The sequence below is a fragment of the Saccostrea cucullata genome, unplaced genomic scaffold, assembly GCF_032062105.1.
Source record: "Saccostrea cucullata isolate Sc308-1 unplaced genomic scaffold, CSIRO_AGI_Scuc_v1 ctg1034, whole genome shotgun sequence".
Classification (NCBI taxonomy): domain Eukaryota; kingdom Metazoa; phylum Mollusca; class Bivalvia; order Ostreida; family Ostreidae; genus Saccostrea; species Saccostrea cuccullata.
The window spans coordinates 185,026-198,919 of NW_026932728.1; the positions used below are offsets into that span (position 1 = coordinate 185,026).

Genomic DNA, 13,894 nt, shown 5'->3' on the forward strand with positions numbered 1-13,894 from the left:
AGTTGGTTATTAATTAATTGAAAAAATATTTACATTCAGAATTAAGTAATTGGATCTAATCTTCCCATGTTATTTATAATGACCTAGAATACTCCCTCTCACAAACACCTGCTGCTCTCATTATGATACACAGGCTAGACAGATCTTCAAACATAGCCTAGATATTAAAATTACTACGTATTGTAAAATAAAATATACCTTATTTAATTTATGTTAGAAAGGCAACACTAGATCTTTAGAAATGTAATTCAACAGTACGTATTATATTGTAATATTTAACTAACGCAGGTTTATGTATGTTTGCATGTTGGTGCTTAGAAGGGGATTATGTTTTCTTTTTCTTTTGCATTGTGTTGATTTTAATTAGTGTTTGTACAATTGAATGTTTGATAGACAATGTTCTTCTATAAAAATTGTCCTGAGCACACATCCCCACATTTACCAGAAAAGCTTCCCTAGAACTAGTTGCAAATGAATTTTCAGGTTTTATCCCCAGCTACCTATTCAAGTAAATGACACAATGCTTTGACTGACTGATTTGTTATAGGGGTTCATAAAACGGTACAGGCATGTTCTTATAATGCAGCCCTGACCCTTCATCTCAAATCATAACACTCACAAAATGTGTTAAAAGTGACAAATCTCATCAGACTTTCTTGATGAAATTATATTTAAGGCACTTTTTGTTTCGGAAAAAGATCAAAATTCAGACCCTTGAAATAAATGCTGTATTGATAGCAATCTTGGTATTGTCTGGAACAGATGATACTAAACCACAATAAAATGTTTCATAAGATTTAACTTCTCGATCATCTCAATACTGAGTAACAGTTGAGTTTTCTTCCTGCAGACTCAAGGCCCAATCCTGCCTCACACCATCGTCATTTTACCCGACACCAACGGAATGGAGCTCCTCTGCTGTTATGACAGTAAGTTGTTTATCTTCAGTGATATTGTCTTCTTTGAAAAATGTACATTTGAATAAATCAGTTGAATGCCCTGTTCACACGACGAGTTTAATTCGCAGTTCATTAATGCAAAGTAAACTAATGCAAATCAAACTAATGCGAATTAAATTGCGTTCACACTACAGCTAATTCGAAGTAAACTAATGCGAATTAAAATTTAACTTCTACAGCTAGGCGTCAGTAAGGCTATTGTGACATCATTTGAAAATCACGTCACCTTGTGCAGAAGCAGATGCATTTGTCATAATGCGCACATTTTAATGCTTTTAAAACATATTTTCCCTCAGTTTTTCACTCAAAAATAGCACAAGTACTTAAAGCTGACAATCAACATGTGGCATTTGACTTAATTTTTCCACTACGCATGCCTCAAAATTTAATTCGAATTAGCTTCGCTTAGCGTTCACATGGAGTTCATGCCAAGTATTAAAATTTAATGCACAGTAAATTAATTTGAATTAAACTAATTCACATTAAATTCACTGTGTGAACGCTAAGCGAAGATAATTTGCAGTAAACTTATGTTTAATTCGAATTTAACTCTCTGTGAAAAGGGCATTAGCTGAGAGGGAGAGGAAGAGAGAGGGAGTAGATATACATCATGAACTGAGAATTGAGATAAAAGACATGAAATAGGATGACTATAGAATAAAAAATATAATTTGAACTTCAGAATGCTCCTAAGCCTGCTAAAGGCAGTTAAGTTTGGATGTGTTTGTGATGTCTTTTATTTTAAATAAAAGTTAACTATAATATTCTGGTAACACTCTGTTGTTTACAATGTCATGTCATTGTAGATGAGGGAGTTTATGTGAACTCCAGCGGCAGAGTGACAAAGAATGTCATCGTACAATGGGGAGAAATGCCCACATCTGTTGGTAGGTGGCGCTGTATTAAAAATGCTAGTTTTTTTGCAAAATGAGGAAATGAAATGTTTAAGTCACCTATTGAACTTGGTAAATATGAGTTTTTATTACCCTACATTAGTACTGGTCACTGGTCAATATGAGTTTTTACCAACCTACATCAGCATTGGTCAATATGAGTTTTTGTCAATAATAGTATTGTGTTTTTTTTTATTTTAGCCACATCAGCTCTGATCAATACTAGTATATGTTTATTTTAGCCTACATCAGCACTGGTCAATTGATGGGATGGGGAAACAAAGCCATCGAGATACGAGCGGCCGAGACTGGACATCTTGATGGAGTGTTCATGCACAAGAAAGCTCAGAAACTCAAGTTCCTCTGTGAGAGAAATGACAAAGTGAGTAGATTTTGAAGTCATTCAAAGAGGTTTGTGAAGATTCAGAAGCATGAGTTTTATTTGTGAGAACAATACTGAAGTGATGGTCAATGTTATCTACACAGTGGGACAGCCAGTTTAGCAAACCACTCAAACTAAAAAGATGATTTTATTTGTTGTACTCATGTACCAGTATTTCCTTTAAATTTTACAATCCAACAACTAGTTAAAAACTTTTTTTTATATCCTTTTATAACTTTGAAAATATTCACAACTAGACTCGAAAAATTTTCTTCACAATATTTTATATGGAATCTTGCAAAGAATTGTTGGATTTTTATGAAAAAATTACTAATAAACAAGAAAATAATTAAACCTGTCTTTCTAAGAATTCCACTTGTTAAACAATTTTAGGTAGATTTCTACATTTGATTTCCAGGTCTTTTTCTCATCAATGAGGTCGGGCTCAAGCTGCCAGATATATTTTATGACTCTGAACAAACCAGGATTGGCCAACTGGTGAACCTGTTACCATGGAGATATTTAAATTTCTCAGGGTATCGAGAAATAAACCAATGGGAAAGAAGCTAGGGTTACCATGGCAACAGAAATATGTTATGAGTAACAGTCACACAATTGTAATTATGGACTAATTAGCAAATTGATGAGGCTTTGTCTAGATCTGAAATGTGCAGCTACTTCACTGCACGTTGTCTTTCTTTCGAATGTGTTGTTTTTTCGATTTTTATTTTCGTTTCATTCCAGAAACAAAGACAAGCTATAACTTAAGTCTCTCATGTTAATTGTGTTTAATATCTTAAGTTAAGAAGTATAATACTCAAACAAGTGCTAAATTATTCTTATCTCCAACTGATATATACTTACTTTTGTAAATATACCTATAATGAACAATGCACAGTCTGATTTCTTTAGCATTATATAGCTCACAGGGACTTAAATGGGGTCCTCTGACCCAAGTTTGTTCTCATCCATTTAAAATCTGGAAAGATTTTAATTTCTGATAGATGGTTATTTTTCTAATTTAATAATATGTAATATATAGAAGGATACCATGATTTTGGGGTTGTCCAATCTCTATTTTATATAATATCTACATAGTAAATGTCTCCAAACAAAGCAAACAGGACATACTAGATGTATTCCTCAAGTGACCATAAAAAAAGTTTCATGACATTTAATGACTGGCAAAATTAACTGTCAATCCTAAATGGCTGGGCAATTTTTAGCCAGGTCTTTTAGTTAAGTGTCCACTAGCTTGAATATCCTTCAAACTTATAAAAACAGGAGGTCCCTTTGAGCATGAGAAATAATTGAATGGAAAACTTTTAGGTTGGGTTTTAAGTCAAACATCTTATTCTAGTCAAGTAATGATTTTTTTTTTTTTTAAGTTGTGGTGATTAAAATGTCAGACAAATGATTTTTAACTTTTTTTATTTTGAAAAATCACCACTATTCTGTGATAACTGTGAGCTGTATAGAAAATGTATATAATTTGTAGAAAAATAATCATGTTAAATGAAACGTAGATTGTCTTTTAACTGTGACAATATTTATTTTGTTTGTGGAACTTTTATTTTTTACTTGAAAAATGTTAAATGAATGAAATCCAAAGTTATTGTTAATAAAGTTAAATATGTCAGAATTTACTATCCCTATCAATTATCTTAAAGTCTGTGAATAAAGGAAAACTGAATTATGAATGTACATTGTGTATTCATTGATAAAATGTAGAATAAGACTTGAAAGCATGAAAAAAAAATTGCACAAGAAGTGCAATGAATATGAAATTACTAAGATTTACGGAGAGATTTTGAAATAAAATTGTGTTCATTTCAGCATTTACATTGGATGGTCATCACAAAACGTCAAATCTTAGCATCAATTGTAAAGTATCTGTAGGGGAAAAAAACTAAACTGACATCTTGTTTTTCATTTTTGTGTCAATGACAGTTGCCTAGCAACTCCTTAGGTTACTGCTAGTAATTCTGTAAATCGTGTATGCCTTGTATCCGTTTGTGTCGGGAGTGCGATCAGTATTATGTGTCTCAGTGAGATTGTATATTATTCATTTGTCAAAGCTTAGAAACAAAAGTGCAATTTTGATACTGATAATAAAATGCATCTGCAATTACAAATGGTGTTATTTATTCATCCAGTAGTCTGCAGTGTGTAGAAGAGGTTCTGTATAATTGCAAATTGAAATTCTTCATCTCAGGAGGGAAAAATGCTTATACGTTCAAGTACTTAATACAATTTTTAAAGAAAGTATCGATCCTTTTTAGTACAGTATTCTTCTGGTTTTTTTTTTTTTAGAAATTTATTCACAAAATGTGTTGCGGCAAGGTAAAGTGTTATAAATTTTACAATAAATGTAAACTCAGAGTTGCTGTATCAATTAACCAAATGGATATCTTGAAATGATTGATGATGCCTTGCCATCGATGAAGTTTGAAATAGTCATATCTGAAAAAAATCCAAAACAAATTCAGTTATATGTAACAACAAACAAAATGATTGCATAATTATAAAGCACAAGTGTTATCCAAGGGGAAGGGGGGCACCCTAGTGAAAAATTAAATTCCTACCCAGAAACTAATATCTACTGAAACAACAATACGTACATACATTTAATAACCCTGCAAAGTCCAGACCTTCCCCCCCCCCCCCCCCCAGATCTGCTTGTGAAACATGTCTGTCGGCCTTCATTTATGAATGTATCTGTGGTGTGTAAATTCAGCACTTACTCTTTCTGAGCAGGTAACAATCTGCGGCGTTACATTGATCCCCTTTACAACAAGCGTCACAGATAGGCGTACCTTGGTCCCCGTGGACATATCGACCTGTCCGGTCACTCACTCGTATAAGGTCATTAGCTGCGAAAGCATAACAGATCTAACAAAGAGTAAAACAATGCAGAAAATATAGAGTCTTGGAATTAAAAGTAAAGTTGAGGCGCATTATCACTCTTATCACTCATACAATAATATCATTTTTTGATTAAAAATCAAAAGTTATAATTGAAATGATTATATGCAAACAATTGAAGGATGCCTTGAAGTGCGAATTTTTACATGCAGATACAGTATTATAATTCTTTTTTAAATAATTATAATAGCTTTTTTTTCTAGGAAAAAATGTTATTTATTCCTGGTTGAGTTATCCCTCTTATTAGAAGAGTAATTCGATCATTTTAAAGGTACTGTTCTTAGGAAGGTAAGATGAAAATGCATATCGATCACTGTACTTAAAACCACACCGTATTTTTTTTTATTTTATAGCGGACATATTTCTTTTTAGAAAAGAATAAATAAATAATATATTGGGTGCTTACACTTTCTTCCAAACAACCATGAACATAACGTATTGATGATCCCACGACACGTATCCCAGTATAGCAAACCTGATAAAAAAAACAAACAGGATGTGTTTTGAAAGGCAGATGCCCCAGAATGGCAGGGAGTCATGAAATGAGATGAAAAAAAAATTACCCAAAGAAAGGATTTGTCTCACTGAATATACACATAAAATATGATAGCCCATGCATCAACAATTCAAAAGATATGACCAAGGTTAAAGTTTTTAAAAGAAGTGTAATCTCCAAACCTGTTCAAAGAGTCAAAATTAATTACCAAAAAAGTTTTGAGCTAAATACACATTACCATAAATAAGTTAAATTACTGTATTGTATACCAACTTTTTTTTAAAGTTTTATGAAGTAAATCAAAACATAAAACATTTTTCAAAAGTAGCAGAAATTTCATTGTTAAACAATTATAAGCTTACTTCATTAGGATGGCAGTAAATTATAGTTAACTATAATATAGACAATTTTTGGATGGTGCAACCGCCTTTTTAAAACCCCTAAACAATCACAAATTCGATTTTAGCTATGTATAACACAAAATTCACAAGTATACCGTGTAACGCTCTAAATACAATTTTTGTTTGTGAATTTTCTTTTTGGCTAGATTATACTTAGCAGTAACAAAGTTCTAAATAAAGTTATTTTTTAGCATATACATGATATAGTCTTGTTTGTAGTCATAAGGTATTAATTTTCCTTTTCTTGTTTTGCATTTGGGAAAGAACTTAATTTATTCACTACATTAAATTTTCATGATAAGAGAATTTTCCATATCCTGGAAAAAAATAATGGCGAAAGTTCGAGTTTATATATTATATGCATATAGTTCACAGTCAAATGTCACAAGGTCATTGACACTTGGTATTGTTAATTTGAAAGAGCTTGTGTTTCGGAATGATCACACAAATATATAATTATTTCAATCTCTTAAAAAAAAAAATGGTAAAAGACTTTCCAGAAAAACAATGTTTAGCAATACTGTCACAATACAGTCACAAGGTCATTGACTTTGGTTTTCTGAAATTTTTAATTTTGAAAATTTTAATTTGTGTAGGCTCAAATATGAAGTCTTAACTTTCACGGAAATACAAAAGTTATGGCGAAGGTTAAAGTTGACAAAATTTAGACAAACAGCTAGGCACGACATTGTTTTGAAAGACAGACAGGACAAAAATAATTTTTTTCACCCGGAAAAAGTTGAAAAGCAAAATAAGTAAATAAAAAAATTGCCCAAACTCGAAAATCCTATGTGGGGGGGGGGGCCAAGGAGGAGTAAGCTTCAAACATTTTTCAATGCCACTTCTTCCAGTAACAATTTTTCTGTTTTACATTCGGAATATTACATCCTTAATACAAAACAATTAACACTTGTATTATCTAACACTTGGGGGGGCACAATATAACGAACGATCCTTTGCAATAAACATTTCCAATACTTAAAGTAATGTTAAAAAAGACCCCTCCGGTCTTTTACTTGCAATCATAACCACTTCACTATACAATGGATACACAGTCGGGGTGTTATTGACCAAATATAAGGAAATTGTAGCAAATTTCATGAATACTTGGCACTTTTAGTGGAGCATATGGTTACGCACATTATGAAAATCAAAACGTGTATATTTGAGTAGTGTGTGGAGAAAACCATTCACTGCTCAATGACCCTGAGTGTGTAAACCCAAAACGGAAGCCGTGGTGTACATATTAAATCTGTATATGAATAGAGTGAAAAAATTATTTTGATCAAAATATAAACATTCTGTATCAAACTGAAGAAATGGTATGAACTTTTTTTTTCTAAATCAAATTTGAATATTTTGTAAATGGAAAAAATATTAATTGTTTAACACATGTAAACAAAGTATGCGAGTATTACGACTGCGTACGCATCATCCATATTCAAGAAAAAATTAAAATAGGTGAAATTGACAGTTCATTAGGTTTCTGGACTTAGCAAATTTTGAAATTTCTACTTCAAATTAAATGAAAAATGCGAATTTATAATATTCACAGTTTCTTTATTAGTATGTTAATTTAAAAAAATTATCAAAGCTCGTTAAAAAAATCACATTTGTGAAACTAACATGAAAATTATTTTGACAAAGAATTTTTAGTCTCAGTACTTTTTTTATTGTATATGGCCTCATTTAGCAAGAAATGAAAAATAGCACATTTTATTACAATTTTTTTCTTCAATCAACATAAAGAGTATAAGATTGAAATTTTTAAGTTATTTTTAATTGAAAAGTTGATGCTTAGATTGGTGTAATTTATAGCTTCATTTATTTGCTGTGCTTCAAACTTTTAGAATTTTTCATTTTTTGGTAATATGATAACTTTTGTTAACTGGAAATCACTTTTTTCAAACGAAATGTACAATATATGTGCTAATTTGAGGGAACAAATTTTATACTATTTAAAGAACATGCAATCAATCAAGCATACACTAATTTTCATCGCGTGGTCGTCAACTTTAAAAGTCATCTTCGATCTCACTTTTATTTTGGGTTTATTTATATCCACAGAATAAATGAATATTATCAAGGTTCTGTACATAAGGCAGGTTTAAATGTAAATGTAAGGCGTAAAAAGTTCTGTAAAAGTCCATTAGAAGAGTAATTCGATTATCTTAAAGGTACTGTTCTGGAGTACGGAAGCCCATTTAGGACCTATCAAAAATATTTTTTAATTCGTTATAACGGAAATTTTAAATTCGTATAATTATATTGGACGAATTGTTATAACAGATTTATTGAATTCGTTATAATAAATTTAATTTGTTATAAAGATTATTGAATTCGTTATAACGAAATATATATTTTATATAACAGATTTGTTATTTTATAACTATATATTGTTATTACTGATTTGTTTAATCCGTTATAACCAAATTCTTTTTTTTAATTTTATAGCGGACATATTGCATTTTAAAAATTTTAAAAATAATATATTTCCTATTTCTAAGTCCAAACAACCTGAACATGACTTTGATAATCCCACCACAATCCCTGTGTAACAACCTTAAAAAAAAAAAATGTGTTTTGAAAGGGTGCCCCAGAATTAAATTTTAATGAGATGAAAAAAAAATTACCCAAAGAAAGGATTTGTCTCACTGAATATTACATAATATCATAATTTTAAAAATCAAAACAATGACCAAGGTTAAAGTTTTTGTTGTTAATCTGCAAGTTTCTTAAAAATTTATAATTAATCAGTATGAAGGGAAGGGTTTGTTAGAAATATTTTATAAAAATGTGAATTATGTTGAAAAGTTATAGACAGGATAACATTTTTCAAAAGTAGCAGAAATTTCAATGTCAAACAATTATAAGCTTACCATTAAAAACAAATGCAGAGGAATGGACTGAAATATAATAGCCAGTATGTACATTATACTCTCTTATTGCACAAAAAAGCAAAGTACGTGAACAGTGCAAAACAAGATGTGTTTGTGAAACACTAGGCGCCCGGCAGCAACAAAGTTCGAAAAAGTTATTTTTTAGCATATACATTACAGTCAAGGTCAGAAAACAACTTCATATCCTATTTTAAAAAATAATGGTTTAGTTAAAGCTATTTAACATAACACACAGTCAAATTTAAATATATGACCTTGGCATAAATGTTGAAAGAGCTTAATTATCGGAATATGCAACCAAATATTCTTATCTATACATGTGCATTTTAAAAAATTGCAAAAGTTTTTAAAAAAGTTTCATCTTTAGTATATAGGTCACAGTAATTAAAAGGTCATGGTGTGTCATTTGAAAGAAAGTGGAGTTTAAAGTATCTTGAAATAGAGTTAAATCTTTCACCTTCAAAAGTTATGGCGAAGGTTAAAGTTGACAACAATATATTTCTGTAGAAACAAAGCTAACAGAAAAGACAGGACAAATTGAATACAAGATCTATAAATATGGTCAATAAAAATTGATCCCCTAATGCAGTTATGTCATATTATTAATCAGTATATGAAGTTTAAAAATGTAAAAAACTGGCCAAGGTAGAGAGGTTTTTGTTCTGTTTTGGTCAGGTTAACGGAGTACTCTGTAGTCATGCTTAATACAAAACAATGTTCTAACACTTGGTATTAAATGTCCTAACACTTGGTATTAAATATATTTCTGAGGCACAATATACTACCGAACGATAGGATGTATCTGCAAAAACAGGTTTTCCTCCCGGAACCTGGACTACGTTTTAAAAAAGACCAATGTCGTTTACTTTCTAATACACATCCGCTTCAACATAGGATGGCAAAACCCCGATTGACCAAAGTCGATAAAAATAGGTAGCACCTGTTCCTTCATCACTTGGCACTTTGGAGTGGAGCTAATGGTTACTTCGAATGAAAACTTTAAAAACAGTGGGTGTTAGTCCGATAAAGATCCATCACTGCTCAATGACCCTGAGTGTGTAAACCCTTCAATGGTATATATTATCTGTTCTGAATATTAGTGAAAAAATCTGGAGAGGGACGAAAGCAGCATTTGATCAATCAATCTTATTTTGCATATTTATGTTGGAAAATGGTTTTAATCGTTTAAAATGAAACATATGGAGGTAACGAACAATATTCAAGATAAAAAAAATATGCAATTGAAACATTATTAATATTCAATTTGAAAGACTTTACAACTAAATTGTTTGTCTTAGTCCTAAGTTGTTTTTTAAGCGGATTTGAAGTCGAAAGCTTACTACAGTAACATAATTGTCAAGCAATTATTTTCACAAAGAATTTTTAGATACATTTTTTTTTGCATATGCCCTAGCATGCATGACAAGGAGCACACGACGAGTGTGACCGGCTGACAGGGGATGCTTAATCTTCCTGAGCCTCTGATCCCCTCTCTGATGTTTTAGAGTTCCTATTTGCTGTGCTTCAAACTTGTTATGTTTCAATGGACCTGTAAGCATGATAACTATTTGTTCTTTTCACAAATATGTACATGTATTATATAAGAATTTAGGATTTTTTCCTATTTTTAGTACTTACGGCAGAGTCCGCAAGACTTCTTACAAAAGATGGCCGTTTCGGGGTCGCTACAGATATTTTGGAGGGCGAACTCATCTGAACAATCCTCGGGACTTATATCGATACAAGGTTCAGGTGTAGATAGACCATAATCTAAAACGATAAGGCGTAAAAAGTTCTGTAAGAGTCCTTTGTGAAGGACGTCTCTTAAATCAATGCAAAGTTAAGAATAAATGAAGTTTACTTTTCTAATATGTCTTTGATTCATCAGAGGAGAAATTTTAAATTGTAAAATTATATTGGACGATTATTGGTTATTTATGGGAAGTTTCTGTTTTTCTTATTTCCACAGTCATAATAAATTCTAATCATATTAAAAACCTATTAAGCTTACATTAGTATGAAATATACATTTTATATAACAAGTATTTTATCTATGTATTGGCATGATTGCACTTTTTATAATCAATCAAACGGATTCATTCTTTCACTCGAAATTTTCTCTAGAAATGCATTTTAAAAATTTTAAAAATTAAAAATTTCCTATTTCTAAGTTTTCAACCTTTCTTTTAATCCCACAATGTAACAACTTAATTAGAATTAAATTTTAAGAATGTATAATTTGAGGATATCAGTTCCCTAACCAGGAAATATTCTTGAATTTATATAATTCAAATTTTAAAAATCAAAACAATGAAGCTTTAAGCTGATTTTTGTTGTTTTGCAACGTTTCTTAAAAATTTATACATCTCAATATGATCAATGATCTTTTGAAATATATTTTTTAAAAAGTGAATTATGTCTGAAGTATTTTAAAAGAGTATCCGTTGTTAATAAAAATTGTAAACAAATTACTTACCATAAAAACAAATGCAGAGGAATGTAACTGAAATATAATAGCCAGTATGTACATTATGCTGTCTTATTGCACAAAAAATCATATGATAGATTTATACAGTCTCTACTCACGTAATGTTGTATTCATGCTTACATCATAGATTTAAACTTCTTTCGTGCTACCAAAAAAAGATAAACAACTTCATTCATATTTTTAAGCATAAGGTTTATTCTAGGTATCATAACATAACACGCTATCTAATTTAAATATATGCATAGGACATAAATGTTCAGATTTAATATTAGTAATGCAACACGAAAATTCTTATCACTATACATGTGCATTTTAATGAAAAATCAAAAGCTTTTAAAAACAGCTTTATACTTGTATATAATTACTAATTATAAATTAGTAATGGCATCGGTCATTTGGAAGAAAACGGTATAAAGAATTTGAAATAGATTAAATCTACTCACCTTCTTATCATATATGTTATATTTCTGTGAAACAAAGCTAATTCAAGAAAAGTCAGGACAAATGGAAGGTCAAGATTTAAATAAATATGGTCAATAAAAATTGATGCGGTTAATGCAGTTGAATATCACTCATTATTAATCAGTATATGAAGTTTAAAAATAGTTAAAAAAATAGGTCAAGGTAGAGAGGTTTTTTAAATGCAACATTGTTCATTTAAGACTGCAAATAAATCAACTAAGATTATATATGTAAACGTTATAAATATATATTCACAAATAATTATATTGTTTGCATGTCATATACTAGAAAAAAATGTTAATATTCAAATTTATATGTTATTCTACAAAGAACATTTAGTTATATAATCATTCATTTGTTACTTACTGGTTTGCACGTTGTCCAGGGATTTTATCTTGAAGGACAAATTCATGAGAGATTCGTAATGTTACGTGTCTGACACAATTCCTTTACCAAAATAATCTTTTTCTTTAGAAAGCATATCAGCATGTATACATGCTTCTCTCTCTTCCCTCTCCCCCTCTCTCTTTCTGTGTCTTTCTCCCTCTCTCTCCTTCTTTCTTTAATTGTGTGATGATGTAGCTATACATATTTTTTTAAATAAACTTGAAATTAGTTCACGTGCTCGTAAAGACAAAAAAAGTGAACCGAGATTTGATCCAAAGAAGTTGATATGATTGGTCAAAATTCAGACGAAATATGGAGATAACGAATGGTAAAATAAAAATCAAAATTCCACTGAAAGTATACAAATTAGAAACAGAGCAAACTCCGACAGCTTAACATCAGAGATGGGATCAGGTACCGTGGAGGACTGAGCATCCCCTGTCGACCGGCCACACCGCCTCGTATTCCCTGTCTTGATAGAGCGATTGGGGAAAAATTCAATGTCAAGATAATGGCGAAAGAATAAGGATTAAATTAGAATGAGAAAAAGGTGAGTCAGCATTCCACGTTATGATAGATTTTATTTCCTGACAAGGTCATGGTATGGACTTTTGTACTGACATAGGTCAGATAAAGTTCAAATGTACTCCTCTAATTTTCGAGTAAGTGACCGTCTTTGTCAAGCATATGTCTGTATGTGTGTTAATATCAGAAGTTGGAATACGTGAGAGCGTACTAAGTATTTGTTCAAATTTCCATAAGGATCTAACGATCGTCAAGATGGATGTCAGCTCAGTCACTATAATATTTCAATTATGAATTTCTTTGAAATAGACAGGGCAGCTACAATGAAATTATCATTGTTCGTTGAGGATCAATGTTCATGGGTTTTACTGACCAAACTTGAACAAAAAGTTTGTCAACTCCTCATGTCAAGAAATCCTTATACGCGTTACCCACAAAATAACATCCCCATGAAGCACTTAAATGTTCCTTGCCCACGAACAATCCATCCTTTACGTGATTTTAAGTTAGGGTTGCTTTTCGCTTTGTATTATGAAAATATTGTTTGCGATATTATGATTATTATGATATATACATGTACACTTATCGGCCCTTAAGATTCTGAACTTTGTTCATGACTATTTTTATATCTGTAATTTCTAGAGCTCGATGTTTTTGTTCTGTTCACAATTTGCAATCCGTAATTGTTTTATTGGATTGATAACTAGCTGTTAAATAACATATTTGAATAAAAAATATAATATTTAAAAAATAAAATATTTAAAAATATAATATAATAAAAAATATAATATTTAAATAACATTATTCAAAAAATCTCCTTGACCAATTACAGAGGCCATGCAAGATTTTTAAAAAAACACACAATCAATTTATCGTAAAATGGAATACATTGATAACAAACAGTATTCGCTCAAAAGTCCACTAAAACGTGATTAACATGGCAAACATTTTTTTTAAAAATTAACCATTCATAGCTGTTTCAGAGAAGCTTTAGTGTCAGAAAACACACTCAGATAAAAAAAAAAATTACAGGGATCCGAGAGATTTTCCATCTCCATGTTAAATATGTTTTACAC

General features: G+C 30.7%; 2 protein-coding genes and 1 long non-coding RNA gene across 4 annotated transcripts in view; 1 reads left to right on the forward strand and 2 right to left on the reverse strand.

Moving 5' to 3' along the window:
* The window catches only part of LOC134235930 (traf2 and NCK-interacting protein kinase-like), a 49,517-nt gene extending 45,901 nt beyond the window's left edge, over window positions 1-3,616 (forward strand). For both annotated transcript variants that reach the window (XM_062718105.1, XM_062718104.1), the window contains 4 exons: window positions 851-929; window positions 1,766-1,846; window positions 2,095-2,234; window positions 2,653-3,616. In XM_062718105.1, the coding sequence (XP_062574089.1) occupies window positions 851-929; window positions 1,766-1,846; window positions 2,095-2,234; window positions 2,653-2,736 (384 nt within the window). In that variant the 3' untranslated portion in view covers window positions 2,737-3,616. The remainder of the gene's footprint in view (window positions 1-850; window positions 930-1,765; window positions 1,847-2,094; window positions 2,235-2,652) is intronic.
* A 960-nt stretch (window positions 3,617-4,576) lies between these two features.
* LOC134235924 (uncharacterized) lies at window positions 4,577-7,495 on the reverse strand. Its single transcript, XM_062718098.1, has 4 exons — window positions 7,475-7,495; window positions 5,566-5,634; window positions 4,979-5,126; window positions 4,577-4,697 (listed from the first exon to the last, which is right to left on the reverse strand). The coding sequence occupies exons 1-4, from the start codon at window positions 7,493-7,495 to the stop codon at window positions 4,630-4,632; spliced, it is 306 nt and encodes a 101-aa protein (XP_062574082.1). The 3' UTR covers window positions 4,577-4,629.
* Window positions 7,496-10,598: 3,103 nt separating this feature from the next.
* On the reverse strand, window positions 10,599-12,901 carry LOC134235943 (uncharacterized). The gene is made up of 4 exons (XR_009985505.1): window positions 12,273-12,901; window positions 11,543-11,589; window positions 11,433-11,459; window positions 10,599-10,726 (listed from the first exon to the last, which is right to left on the reverse strand). It is a non-coding gene; the product is annotated as an uncharacterized LOC134235943 (long non-coding RNA).
* Between the last annotated feature and the right edge of the window lie 993 nt (window positions 12,902-13,894).

What these genes read in the sequence shown, in the direction of transcription:
- LOC134235924 (XM_062718098.1), bottom strand. Translation starts at nt 7,495, where the DNA reads ATGGATGATGCGTACGCAGTC. An exon ending in TGGATGATGCGTACGCAGTC is followed by an intron (nt 5,635 to 7,474) that starts GTAATACTCGCA and finishes TTTTTTTATCAG; the next exon opens with GTTTGCTATACTGGGATACG. An exon ending in ATGGTTGTTTGGAAGAAAGT is followed by an intron (nt 5,127 to 5,565) that starts GTAAGCACCCAA and finishes ACTCTTTGTTAG; the next exon opens with ATCTGTTATGCTTTCGCAGC.